Here is a 14,379-nt window from a genome sequence, read left to right on the forward strand (position 1 = left end):
CATTCAAGTTCTGCCAACCAAATTTCCAAGTCAGGAAACTTTAGTGCATCCAGGAAGTATGAATGAGGAAAAAATATGTTTTTCACCACTCAAATTCATTCAATAAAATTTCAAATTTTACTTCAAAAAACTAGGTGTTGATATTTATGGCATACTTCTGAAAAGTTAGAGATCCTAGATTACTTAAGTTTTGTATTTGCACATCAGTTAAAAAAACAAACATACGACTACAATGTTAAAATGCCAAGTTAAGTTCACTCAATAACCAAAATGACAATGAAGTCATGAGCCACTCAATAACAGGAATACATTCTGAGAAATGCATTGTTGTGGGAACATCAGAATGCACTTACACAAACCTAGCTGGTACAGCCTGCTACACACCTGGGATATATGGTATAGTCTGTTGCTGCTAGGCTACAAACCTGTATAGTATATAATTGTATAAGCCAATACTAGGTTAAACCAAGCACAAGAGAAAATGATGCAATCCAGAGACAAGTAAACATGAGGTGAATGAGGCTGCTGTCAGTGTAATGGTACACTATTTTACAACAAACTTTTTATAAATAGAAAGAGTATACTCTACAATAAGAGTATAGTATAGCAAATACCAGTAATATAATCATTTATCAAGTCCTGTGTACTTACTACAGGTAATTGTATATGCTATACTTTTATATGCCTGGCATCACAGTAGGCTTACACCAGCATCACCACAAACATGTAATTTGTTATGCTTCCATATTGCAACAGCTGTCACTAGGCAATAGGAATTTTTCAGCTCCATTATAAACTTATGTGACCACCATTGTATAAGCGGTCCGTTGTGGACTGAAACATCATTACATGGTGCATGACTGTAGTCTAAATCATGATTTCTCAAGCCTTTGTTTTGTTTTTCTTCAACCTATTTGAGAGAAAGAGCTCATGACAATGGTATAGTATCATGATGGTAGGGTATATGTGGGTTGCTAAACAGAATTTTCCTACTTCATCTATTTCCTCACTGAGAATTAATCAGCTATAAACTACAGTAAATGTTTTAAATAATAGTGTAGGGGAAAAGGTAGAACTCAAAAAAGGCAATTATTAAACACACACAAAAAACAGAGCATCTACCTTTCTATCAGTTTTGTTTGGAACTAAAGTAGCATATAGGAACTAGGTTAAGGTTAAAGTTGTAATCTTGGTTCTAATGCCAGGTAAGCCTGCTTCAGCAACTCACTTGATCTTTGTATTTCCTGATACAATAGAGTTGATAACACTGATCCTACCACTTTTCAGGTTGCTTTAAGACTTGACTGAAAATTCATTTTTTATAAACATTTATTCACTTCCTAGTATGTCTAGACACTGATCTGAGGTACATAATGATAAAACAAATTCTTTGCCTTCACGGAGCTTACATCTTAGTGGAGGAAGAATATGAATAAAGCAAGAACTGGTGGTATGGGTGCAGGCTGAATCTGCAGAAATGTGTTAGATGGTCAGGAAAGCCTCTCTAGAATTTCAATAAAGACTTGAATAAAATGAGTTGGCAGGTCTTTCTTGGCAAAACACATAAGGGCAAGGCCCTTATGTTAGAAAGGTTTGGCAGGTTCAAGAAACAGCGGTGTGGCTGGATGACAATGAGCTGGTGGAATGGCAATGAGGTCCAAGAGATAAAGTTGGAAATGAAGATCATGTAAGGAGTCTGCCTCTCATACAAAGGTAAACGGGAAGACATTGGAGGGGTCGGAGCAGAAGAGGGCCATAATTTGACTTATGTTTCAACAGGATCATTCTGCTTACTGTGTGGAGAACAAATTACTAGGAGCCAAAGGTGATAGAAGGAAGGCCAGGCAATGTATTCAGGCAGACAAGGTAAGCTAGTTTAGAACATGGTGATAGGGGAGCACATAGTAACTGGTTACAATCTGGATATATTTTGAAAGAAGAGGCAATAGGGTTTTCTCATGGATTTGGATAGGAAGTATGAGAGAGAGGAGTAGAATAATAAGAATTTAAGCCAGAACAAATGGAACAAAGGAGTTAGTGATATAGGTGATTTGCTTTAGAATTTAAAGAGCATTATATAAGGGGATATTAACTAGTTCATTTTGTACCAGAAGCCAAATATTTGATAGATTAAAATTTCCTTATAGTGTAACATAACATAAGGTATTTCATGATTTTCACCAAATATTCATTCTGCAAATTCACTAGTCAGAGGTCAGTTTACAATCATGGAAGTTTTCAATCAGAAAAAAGTTTTATTATTAAGAAACAATGCCATCAGGTAAAAAAAGCAAAAAACTGTGCAATTATGGCAAAATGTTTAAAAATATCTACACATTTGCCCTGAAAGGACTACAGTACTTACTACATACCTGAGCACTAAACATTGAATGACATTTTAAACTGCTTCACACAGGGAATCTGATTCCTTGCAGATCACTCCCACTTTTTCTCATGCACCAATGAGATGAATTTGATGCTTAAGCATCAACTTTGTAGGATAACAGAATACAAAGATGAAAACTAAAGAATGCAATTAAAACTTTCCTATAATATAGTTATATCAAGTCCAGATTTCAATGTCTAAAAAAGATATAGGAAAGTGCTACATACATTCTTCAAAAGCAAAAACAAGATTAAAGAGGGACCAAGATATTTTCAACCTTTATTTTAATTCTGTGGTCCCCTTTGTGCATTTTACTTATATTCTCAACATACGATGCAAAGGTATATATATATATATATATATATATATATATATATATATATATATATCCCCACACATAGTACTCATCTTAGTTTTCTAGGTCTTCTTCTCAAATCATTTTAAAAGTGGCAAAGTATCCCAACTATATAATTTAAACAAATACTTCTTAGTACAAAATTCAATATATATTCTACACCCATAGCAAATTCTAAACCTTGGCTTTAACACACTATACTTTGATCACACCATTAATATAAATTGTTACAGCAAAAGGATCAACTGTTGTGCAGATAACAGAAAAAAAATCTACTGTGGAATTAATCACAGCATGTTTGTTGTATTCCTATATTACATACAACACATGTAAATTACTAACTCAACATTTTATATTATGCTTTCAAGTAACACATTATTCCTTAAACACAGAAGATTGTCAAAAAGCATCAGGGAATCGTAAGATATTCAACAAAGCTTTCAAAAATAAATTACATGAACATCTCTTGCAAAAGTTAGTTATTTTTGCTTTTCTTCCCTCTGCAATACTGTAAAGATGCTTTAAAAAAAACTCGCAGAAATAGCCCCCAAACAGCATGAAGATGAAGAGAAGGAAAAACTGGGGAGAAAAAAAAAGTTCATTGGTTGACAAAATATAAAGAGAATATAGCTACACTATCAAACCAAGTACGGAAAAAAAAACCCACATTATCTAGCTTCAGAAGACTAGCTTTTAAAATGTTAATTCTGTAAGACCTGTCTACTTTGAATTCTTCTTCAGAAAACATTTCCTACTGTAGAGATCTCAGACAGGCAGTTTGGAAAGTTTCTGAAAAATGAGGTATGTGATGCAAAGAAACAATGTTTTAAAATTATTTCACGGTGTCACATCACAATTTGTACAAGTTTCTAATTAAAACCATGCCTATTTCTTTTAAGAAAATCAAAATGTTGCACATGATGACAGACTCTGGCCTACACTCATATCCCTCATTGATTATCCTAGGCATAGTAAAAATTAAGTTACTGATCCAAATATCTACAAATAATATAACAAATGAGTTGGTTTGTCTTTTTTTGAGTATTCCTAATTGATTTTTAGAAATTCATCAATTCATATTAAACATGATTAAGTAGCTATAATGCTAGAGTTCTATTCACTCACTATTTTCCTTCTCAATCATCTTCAGCTAGAACAAGGTTTCCAACATGAAAATATTTACCACTATTAAGTGCAAAAATCTTTTAAAATGAGGTTTTTAATTGTCACATGTAACTTAAAAGCCATTAAATTCAACCACTGCTAAAGTTTTGTTTCTGTAAAACAGAATTTTAAAAGCAGGTGTAAAACTTCACATTATGATCTGTACAGAACAGAAATATGTTACCTTTCACTGTACCAATAAAGACTAGACAAGTAGAGAATGGAAAAGGAAGTCAGGCAACAAAATGGCCTATGTTAGTGCAAACTATGTTTAATGTTCTCACTATTCTAAGACTGAGTCCAGTTACACAAATAACTGGCCATATCTTGCTATCAGGTAAGTAGATAATCTTGTGCAATCACAACAGTTCAACAGGTAAAGTACAATGGCCACAAAATTAACATACCAACTTGAAAGGTAGGCAGACGCTCAGACAATTTAAATCTATCTAGCTATACCTAGCTATAACTTATACTAGCACCATCCACTTGTGATTCTGAGCCCTTGTTGGGATTTTTTAATGAGACAGTGTTAGCACTTGAAAAAAGTTATCAACAGAAAACAGCTATTTTAAAACTTTAGCTTAAAGTTATATATGAAATATGAAACAATCAGACTGAAAGTTCTGAGATGATTTGTTTTTCCTTCTATCTACTCTAACAGAACACACTTAAATCTCAGTACACTTGAAAACAGTACATAAATATATATTTATATATAATGTGTATGTGTGTGTGTGTGTGTATAATGAGAATCTAAGTTAGTGCTTCTCTGTGTTGGAGAGGTCACAGCTAAAGTCCTAGTGATATTGCCTCAGATTTGTACCCGTATTTAAAATAAAAAATCACATCAAACTAGTTTGGATGTCTCTAACCAATACCCTAATTGCTTTTATAAGACTGCATAGTTATTAATTCATCTGGTATCTCAGAAACTATTTTATCACGAAATTCTAGAATAAAAATGATTATTTTTATACTAGAAAAGAACGCTAATAATTGCACTTTTGTTACCTTTTGCTTATTGAAATGAAAACATCACAAGGATGAAGACATCCTTCCCTATATTGTAATCTTTAAGAACATCCACTTTCACATACAAACTCTCAGCTTTCTTCAATACTGACAGCATTTCTTGCGTCATTGAAAGTTTCCTCAAGTACTAGATATCAGTGAGCTCACTAGACTTGTTACTCAAAGTACTTTCTGAAGACACTGAGGGTAGAGTTTAGCAACAGCACATTCAAAATGCCGGCCAAGGTCCCAGAGCCGATCTGGGGTCTCATACACTTTCATCCATTCGTCAGTGATGTCATCATACTGGTAAAGGGAATTTTTTCTGCTGGTTCTGAAGACATGTTCTTCAACAGTCACTTGAGTGGCTCGAACAAATAAATGAAGTTTATTCTGGAAAAGTACCAGTTTAAGGTATGGATTTATAGACTCATCACATGGAAAGTCCTTCTTACGAGTCCATTTATTTAGCTCAATGTCATAGGCTTCTACAGTAAACATGCGCTGATGATTTCCACAGGTTCCAGCTATGTAGTAGATAGAGTCTTTGTATACAGCTGCTAAACCCTGGATTCTAGGCACAGTCATAGGGGTTAAAAAACCCCAGTAGTCTTTCTGAGGCTCATAGAAGAGGAAAAATTCTCCTAAAAAATAAAAAAAGAAGAAATAAACAAAACAAGAATAGGTACATTTATATGTCTTTTTGTTTATGTTGAAGACTAAAGAACATAATTTTCCAAATATTTCACTTACTAAAATACTGCTTTTATAATCTCCAGAGATATCTTAATTATAAAATAGCTTAAAACTTCTTTGTTCCATCGCACAACATAATATTATAGATTACAGTTAACCTGAGTTGGGGGTATTCATAATGGGGAGAGGTGAGGAGTTACCTTGGCCTGATGGCAGAATAGCAGTTAAGAACTTGGTTCCATTTTTTCTACCCATCTATGTATTTCAGAAAATTTATTTTAAGCCACCATTAAAAAAAGCATTATTACTAATGGTTAGCCAGTGAGGTCAAAGCACATATATAGCTTCATCATGAATAAGCCACTATAAATTTATATGCTAACTATTTAATTAGAAGATAGTATATAGAATTGTTCAGATTTGTATCTATGTGCTACTTATGTGTTTTAGTGTTTCCATAATGCAAAGACAAATATCCAAGAGGGAAAACATGGTTTAAATATGATAGAAGACACACACATAGTTCATGGAGTTGACTTTGTGTCCATTTCAATTCTATTTCAACAATAAAAGGGTGTTCTGAGTCAGACTGCCAATATAAAAATGTTGAAGAGAATTAAACTGGTGAAGATTTACAGGTGTTCAGCTAATTATAACATTTCTACAAAATCCTTGATATAAAAATCTAAACCCTTTATGAACAGATTAAATGATATAATAGCCAGATAGTACAATGTAAGCTTCTGATTATTCATGTCAAGTTTATTTACATAAAGAGGCTGTGTTTAGTTTAGCAATACCTAAGTAAGTATAAGCTTCTCCTTGAAAACTGTTTTTGAACTAGGTTTGCTCTTATCTACAAATTTAACTGCTGGCTCAATAGTGATGCTGTAATTTCAAATTTTCTTAAAATAGCTTGTTAAACCCCCAGCTTCTGCTTGCACATCACCTGCGCCGCTTAAATGATGAACTTGTAACCCAATAGTAATAGATGAAGAAAACATTTATACATAAGCAATTAAGAAACAAAAGAGAAATAAGGATGCTGGTATTATTAACATTACATTCAACATTTAAACTGAAATGTGTAAAAAACAAACACAAGGAAGACATTAATTATCTTAAATCTGAACCTTGGAACAAATGTCTTATTCTCATACAGTCACTTTTTCTACTTCTGCAGCATTTTAAATCTTTTAAAAAGCTAAGTATGTTAAATATTTCCTCTTATCTATACTGGTAAAAGTACGAAAAAGGTGACATCTCAAAAATTTTCCAGTAAAAAAAAAATTGAAAACAACACATTACGGAAGTCTGCAGTGAAATTAAAATCAGAAGGCTGTCACTTCAAATTCTCTGTAATTAAGTTTCCTAACCTTTGTGATCATAAAGCTTATATAAAATTCTTGGGTAATTGATTAGCATGAATTTAGTTAATGCCCTGTTCTTTTTTCTCTTAAACTAATATCTAAAAGAAGGACTTGCTATAACATCTCTTGATTAGGTTATTGAAGACCAAAAAAAAAAAAAGCCTTACATCAACTTGCTTTCTTGTTTAAAATGTTAAAAACAACTCTAAAATACTTCTCCAAAAATACTAAACTATTACTTATTAAAATGCTTTCAGAAATACTTATTCCACATTTCAAAGCAGAAAAACATTAAAAAAAACTAACAGGATTATTTCAATAACTTAAAAATATCTGCCTTTTTAAATTTTTTAAAATTTTGTATTTATTTCTTTATTTTTAGAGAGAAGGGAAGGAAGGGAGAATGAGAGAAACATCAATCAGTTGCCCTGCACATAACTGGGGCAACTAACTGGGGGCTGGGGAGCATCCTTGACCAGGAATAAAACTGGCAACCTTTTGTTTTGTGGGACAAAGCCCAAGCAACTGAGCCACGCCTGTCAGGGCTGCCTTTTTAGATTTAAAAGTTTATTTTCTTTATAGGTCCTTTAAAGAACAGACTGTTCCACCAAAGTTTATGATAAGAAAGCCCTAGATATTCCTCAATTAATAGAAACAAACACCTGTTTTAGTATAACTGAAACACAATTTAGTATAACTAAACACATTTAGTATAACTTGTTACCTTTTTGGGAAAAACTGAATCACTCAGGCACCTACCCTGTAAAACATAGATCTTCTCTTTGTACTCCACAGCATTATGAAACTCCATTGCAACAGGCATTGCACAAACAGTAGTCCAACAATTTTCTCTGCTGTCATAGCACTCCACAGATTTCAATGAGTTTCTCCCATCACCTTCATAAACACGCCCTCCAATTGCATACATTTTACCACAGCAATACACCAGTTTGCAGCCTATTCTGGCACGAAGCAAGGATGGTTTGGATAACCACCTATTGGTGGAATGGTCATACATCCAGAAATCATTTTCTGCCTTATGGTCAATGGAAACCTCACTGCTGCTTGGCCTGTATCCTCCTGCTATATAAATGTCATTATCTGGTGATATAAGAATCCCAACTTCTCTTAGATCATTTGGTGGTTTGCATAATTTAAACACTCTTCCTGTGACTATATCTAGACAAGGCACTGTTTGCTTCTTTCCTGAGTGTTTGTGGGCAGCATCAAAACATATGATCATTTCAGATGCAGTCATTCCAAGTCTCTGCGTACAGCCATTAGTATTAGATGGTCCCTTCTCTACATAGCTTTTTGCTATAGCCTGTGCAAACTGAGGTGGAATTTTCTCTATAAAGGTATCTTCCATCAGAGGAAAACGTATGCATTTGGCAAAAATTTCTGGAAGGTGCACTTCTCTCTCATTCTGTTCATGTTCAAACCACCGTACAATGCTTTCATAAACATGCTCTTCTCGGTCTACATTTAAATCATCACTATCTAGTATACTTATCAGCTGGTCTTTCGTCAGTTGGAGAAACTCTTGTTCTTTGGTGACACACAGAAACTTCTTACGAATGTATTCTTTTGATCGATCTCGGAGTTCCTGATGACCATAATGATCAGCAAAGATGAAGACTCCAATAGAATTTTGTGGGTCTAAATGACTGATCATATACTTAGCACATTGGTCTTGGATGGAAGGAATCTGGAAGATGCTAGCTGCAGTAAACAAGGCTTGAACATTGGCCTCTGTCAGAACAACTCTGGAGGTATAGGCATACTTCAACACTAAATCCATTGATTCAGCTTCAACACCAACTATTCGAACTTCTTTCTGAGAACTTTCTGTAAGGCCACTAGTGAACATGGATCTACAAAAGAAAGAGTACTTAATATTATGCATCCTATAAATAAAAATTATGGTGGCAAATATTTAAAACTATAAATTTACCACAAAAATAATGTTTAAAACTGAAAAATATTTCCTAAGGTGTCTCCCAACATTCTGAATAGGGATAGAAGTTGCTCATCTATCAAAAGGATTTAATCTGACTAATCTCAAATACCTCATTATCAGGATCCCCCACTTTGTGCCAACTCTGAAAAAAGAGAAGAATACCTAATTAAAGCATACCAAAAGATGGCATGGAATATTCCAGAATTATCTTCCTTGGATACCCTATCCAGGCTTCTGGGCAAGTTGCTTTAAATCACCAGGTCAATCAAAAAGTTTAGAATACTTATAGAGTGTTAATGTGATACATTAGCATATAGAGACTAATAAAACTTTTCGTGTCCTGGTGGAAATACATAAAGCAACTTCTGCCCAAAATATATCTTTAAATTTTTCACCTTAGAAAAACAAAACATTCTTCGTAAGTTGTTATTCTCTAACTATTCATATTTAAAACTATCTTATGAATAATTCCTTATTGATTATAAAGATTATAAAGAACAGCACTCTACTTATCCTTGGACATTTTGAAAATCTTTGCTTAAATAAATACACTAAATATTCTCCAAGTTATCATATATTACCTATTATATGTGCATGTGAATAAGGATTATGGAAGGCTGATTATAATGCTTACTTCTAAATGATTTATGAATTAACTGATTATTCAAAAATAATGGTTTTAAATCCCAAACTATTTCCTTTAAGATCAAGCTTTTTTAAAAAAATTAAAATATCTGTCCCCATATGGGCCTTTCTTGGCTAAAACATTAAGTAGCCAGAAGCCTCGCTCTTTATTTAAGTATTTGTTTTTTACAAACATTATTTGCACTTCTTACCCTCCTTTCAGGTTTCTTTCAAGGCTGCTCTTAAAATTAAAACATAAAAAACAAATCAAAATTTCTTTCAAAAGCACAGAAAGGGGCTGTGTGCCCTAGAATGCTTACTAGATGTCTATTGAAGAAATTGGCCTAACACTGGTAATATAAGTTAACTGTGTAGATCCAGACCCCTCCTATTTTAAGTGTTTAAATCCTCCTATTTTAATAGGAAGATTTCCAGTTACTTTTGAAATCTCCATTAAATGAATTTAAAATTCTGAGAAATACTGGAGATATACAAGGTATCCCAAGGACCCAGCTGACTGCCTAGGTTAACCATCTTTGAGTCTTATTTTTACTTCCCCAACACCAATTTTAAATTTAATATCACATAGGGCTTTTTTTTTGATGATTAAAACTAGATGTTCTAATATATGAGCTGGTTTTCAATTCAGGTGATGAAAAACTCAATGAAACAGTTACCAATTAAAAAGAAAAATAAAGCCCTTCATTAGGCATAGATTAACTCCCAAAGGAGAACGTTGCCACATATCCCTTTATCAGGGGAACTACTGACCTGAATAGGTTGGTCTCACACACAGGAGCAGTATGACATCTGATAAGTTCTCCTCTGTTCTAATAGGTTCTTTATGTAAATTCTAGATAAAGGGGGAACATATCCTCACACAAAACCCTGAGTAGCAAAACGTTTGTAACAATACAGATTTTAATTCTGACAAGTCACTGGAGTCATGAAACTGTTCCACACTATCCAAATTCTTCCACCAGTGATGCGAGACTTAGAAAATATTAAGTACAACTTTCTAGATCTCACATAAAGAGAAGCACTGTGCCAAGAAGCTTCTGTATAAAAACCACAAGCAAGAAATAACAACCAAGTTTTCTAGCCAGATATCTTCATCTAAATACACATATCTAATTTCTTGGAAATTAAGAAAATCTATTATAGTATACTTTTAAAATTATTTGATTAGGTCTTCAAAACTAACTTTAAGTATGACATTTAATAATATTTCAGTAAGAAGATACATTTTCACTTTGAAGTTTCTATTTTTTTAGCTACAAACTTTATACAATAAAAACGTCTAAAACGCAACTTCGAAGAGGACCCACACACCTGCTCCTTAAAAGTCAAAAAGTAACTAAGAAGCCTGGCTCTGGAATCAAATCCAACCTCGACCACTAACTAGTTAGATTTACACAGGCCACTTAATTTCCCCCAGTCTGGTTTTTTTTTTCACATGCAGAGTGGAAATAATGACTGTGTAGACAGAATTGTAAAGAGTACATAAAGCAATATATGCAAAGTAAAGTTACCCCAGAACTTGATAAGTGTTTAATTATGACATGTATTTATTAAGCACATAAATGACCTAACCATACCTAGTGGACAGTGCGGATAAGTGAATCTCATCAGCAGTTTCTATTACTAGGCCAAACTGCATATCTTTTCTGTACTATATAAGTTTCTTCTTTTTCCTTTCCAGCCCACTGCTTCCTAACGGTTAATACTTAATAGTCTACCCTAGCAAGTCTAAATGGTTACATCACAAGCATCAGACTGAAGCAACTATATTTAACTCAGTATTCTGAGAAATAGGAACCAGAAACTACTGTCTGGAACAGTACACTGCTATATGTCCTATAAAGGTAAGCACCTTCAAAAGGAAAAAAGCACACTTAAGAGTATGGCTGAGAAAATTATTTCCTGTCACTCACACACCATTATTAGACATTGAAAAGCTAAAAAAAAAATGAGCACTTGAAACAAAAGGAGAACTTAAACTCAAGCAGGAAGCTGTCTTTATCACTGATCTTTTCTTAGAGTATGAACTTATTTTTTAGACTCAAGTTTTAAAATTGTACTTTTCAAAGTTTTATGAGAATAAAAAATGAAAATAAAAACTTAGCTTAAAAAATGCTTCAGGAAATCTTGGAAAAATCACCAGTCTGGAACATAAAGTATATAAAAAACTATACTTCATTTATTTTTATTTCACTGCTTTTACCTCCATGGCATTAAAACAATCTATTGGCAGTTACCTGTTTTGTTTTAAACTGTAAAAGAGCTACATGCATTAAAGAAATATGCATCATGGATAAATTTCTGAAACAAATTCTAGACCAGCACCGTTCAATAAAATTTTCGGTAATGGAAATGCTCTGTATCTGGGCTGTGCAATGTGGCAGTTGCTACCTACATGTGGCTGCTGAGCACTTTAAGTGTGGTTATTGTGCCTAAAAAACTGAATTTTGAATTTTGTTTAATTTTAAATAAAGTTTCAATGCCACATGGCCAGTGGCTGCCATATTGGGAAGCACAATTCTAGACTTTCTGGTCATTTATCTGAAACAAACAAACAAACAAACATAAAAAAAACAACCACCTGAATTCTAGGATAGAACAAGTCAAAACAAGAAAAAAATGTACCGCCTGTTACCTATTTTCACAAAACAAACTCATTGGTTTTATTTCATTGTAGCACGTCAGTATTGTAATCAAATGGCCAATGGTGAGGGGGAAAAGAGAACTCGGTGCGGATATTAACAGAAGTCTCTACCATCATCATACCTGAAGTAAGGGCTGATTGCAGCAAGAACGTTTCTATGACAGGAAAATGTTTTCCCGTGATCCACTTCCACTACAATGTCTGTCAACTGTCCTTCATCGTACATTGTTTTGAGTTGCTTAAGAATACTGCAAGCATGGAAGGGGTCCATGGCATCGCTGGCTGTGTCTGAAGATGGAATCCCATTCGGAGTTGGGGAAGACTTATTTAAATCTAGGAGGAGAAAAATCGTACAACCACAAGAAGTTCGGAGCCAGTTACGGCGTCTCGGATTTTTTGTTTTGTTTGTTTTTTGTTTGCTTGTCTTGTTTTTCTCCCCTACAAAAATACACGGATGCATACGTACACCACCAAATGACACCGCAAGGGAAGAAGTGGGACAGCACGAGCTGCGATGAGAGTTCAAACACCAGCCTACTCCTCCGGAGCCCGGCGAGCCCGATGCCCGTGCTCGCCAAGCGTCGGTGCGGACAGACAAGAAGTGTCTGTGGGGACCCGACCGACAGCCGGAAGATCCCAACAGAGAGCCGAGGGCAGGAGCCTCACAAGGGACGCGCAAGGGATGACGGCCGCCGGTACTCCTTCAACCGCCTCTCGAAAGGTTGGAACTGCGGCGGGTACCGGCTTCCCTTATTCTGGTCCGGCCGGACCGCCCACCGCCCTCCACGCCGTCCGTCCTCCCTCCCCTCATCCCTCTTCACCTCTCCATCTTTCTCTCCGGCTCCCCATCGTCACAACCACAGCTCTGAGAATGAGCCTGGTCCCCGGCCCGCCTCCCCCGCAACGCACCTCCCTAGCCAAGAAACGACCCACCTGCCGACGCGGCCATTTCTCCACGGGGCCCCAGCTCCAGCTATTTAAAGAGGAAATGTCATTTCGCATCACTATATCACAGGTTCCGGCTCTTCTGAGCTACCCCTAGCCAATGGGATGGCCTATGAGTGAGGCTCCGCCCCCAATTTTCTAATTCCTAGCATTGATTGGTCAGAGTGTACGCAGGGCGCACCGGGAAATGTAGTTTTATTGTCCCCGCTCCCTCGTGGTATGGGTGGGGTGGTGGCCAAAGCCGGGGATTCTTATTGGCTGATTCCTGAGAAGGTGGAGAGCTGGGGGGTCGCCAGCTTGTGTCAGTGAGGCACGCAGTGCCTGCCCAGCGTGGTATAGTCTTGTGGCTGAGAACTGTCATACAGAGGGCCTGGGGTTGGGGAAGCTCTTGAAGGGGAAATTATCCCGTTGTAGGCCTGTCTCAGGTCCCCGGCTCATTTTTTTTTTTTTTTAATCTTGTTCTTCACCTGGGGAGGGAGGCGGGGATGGCCTGGGTCGGGGGCTGTGGTGGAGGGTAAATGCAGACAACCGTACTTGAACGACAATAAAATAATTAAAAAAATAAAATAAAATCTTGCTCTTCAGTTCCTAATGCCAATGACTAATTGCCAATACCTCCTGCCAATGACTAATTTCTGATATGAGCAGGTCGTGAAACCAGAGAAATTTGGAAATGAACAAGAAGGCTGTGTCCAAAAATGCGACAGAAATCTGACACCCACCCTGAAGAAAAATATCAGGAGGTCCAGGAGAAACCCATCTCTGATGAGTCACCTATGACACCCAATTGAAATAGCATCAGCTTGGCGGAGTGCTCGAGTTCCTCCCATGAACTTGGTTACAACGGCTGCTCAGGATCCTAATTCCGACTCACCCCTCGCTTTTTCTTTTTTTTCTTTCTTTTTTTTACCCATCATACCTATTCTTTTTTTAATTTATTTTTTATTGATTATGCCATTACAGTTGTTCTATTCCCCCCTTCATTCCCCTCCACCCTACCTCCCTGTCTCCATCATTACCCCCCCTTTAGTTTATGACCATGTGTCTCAAGTTCTTTAGATTCTATATTTCCCATACTATACTTGCCCCCCATCTATTTTCTATCTACTGTCTATGCTACTTATTTTCTGTACCTTCTCCCCCCTTCTCCTCATTCCACTCCCCTGTTGCTAACCCTCCTTGAGATCTTCATTTCTATGT

At 35.8% G+C, this 14,379-nt stretch overlaps 1 protein-coding gene across 4 annotated transcripts; it reads right to left on the minus strand.

Annotated features, from left to right (window-relative positions):
• Positions 1-2,231: 2,231 nt before the first annotated feature.
• Positions 2,232-13,249, minus strand: KBTBD8 (kelch repeat and BTB domain containing 8). Of its 4 annotated transcripts, XM_037139785.2 has the most exons (4): positions 13,168-13,249; positions 12,357-12,567; positions 7,745-8,859; positions 2,232-5,563 (listed from the first exon to the last, which is right to left on the minus strand). In XM_037139785.2, exons 1-4 carry the CDS (start codon positions 13,181-13,183, stop codon positions 5,100-5,102), a joined length of 1,806 nt encoding a protein of 601 aa, XP_036995680.2. In that variant the 5' UTR covers positions 13,184-13,249; the 3' UTR covers positions 2,232-5,099. The 4 variants fall into 4 exon arrangements, with proteins under 4 accessions (XP_036995680.2, XP_036995681.2, XP_053518845.1 ...); XM_037139786.2 differs by lacking the exon at positions 12,357-12,567 and having other exon boundaries at positions 13,168-13,221; XM_053662870.1 differs by lacking the exon at positions 13,168-13,249 and having other exon boundaries at positions 12,357-13,094.
• Positions 13,250-14,379: the final 1,130 nt, after the last annotated feature.

Source organism: Artibeus jamaicensis, unplaced genomic scaffold (genome assembly GCF_021234435.1).
Source record: "Artibeus jamaicensis isolate MK-2021 breed Jamaican fruit bat unplaced genomic scaffold, CSHL_Jam_final contig_3105, whole genome shotgun sequence".
Taxonomy (NCBI): domain Eukaryota; kingdom Metazoa; phylum Chordata; class Mammalia; order Chiroptera; family Phyllostomidae; genus Artibeus; species Artibeus jamaicensis.

What these genes read in the sequence shown, in the direction of transcription:
- KBTBD8 (XM_053662870.1), bottom strand. Translation starts at nt 12,694, where the DNA reads ATGCATCCGTGTATTTTTGTAGGGGAGAAAAACAAGACAAGCAAACAA. An exon ending in GCAATCAGCCCTTACTTCAG is followed by an intron (nt 8,860 to 12,356) that starts GTATGATGATGG and finishes TTTCTTTTGTAG; the next exon opens with ATCCATGTTCACTAGTGGCC. An exon ending in GAAGATCTATGTTTTACAGG is followed by an intron (nt 5,564 to 7,744) that starts GTAGGTGCCTGA and finishes TTTATTTTTTAG; the next exon opens with GAGAATTTTTCCTCTTCTAT.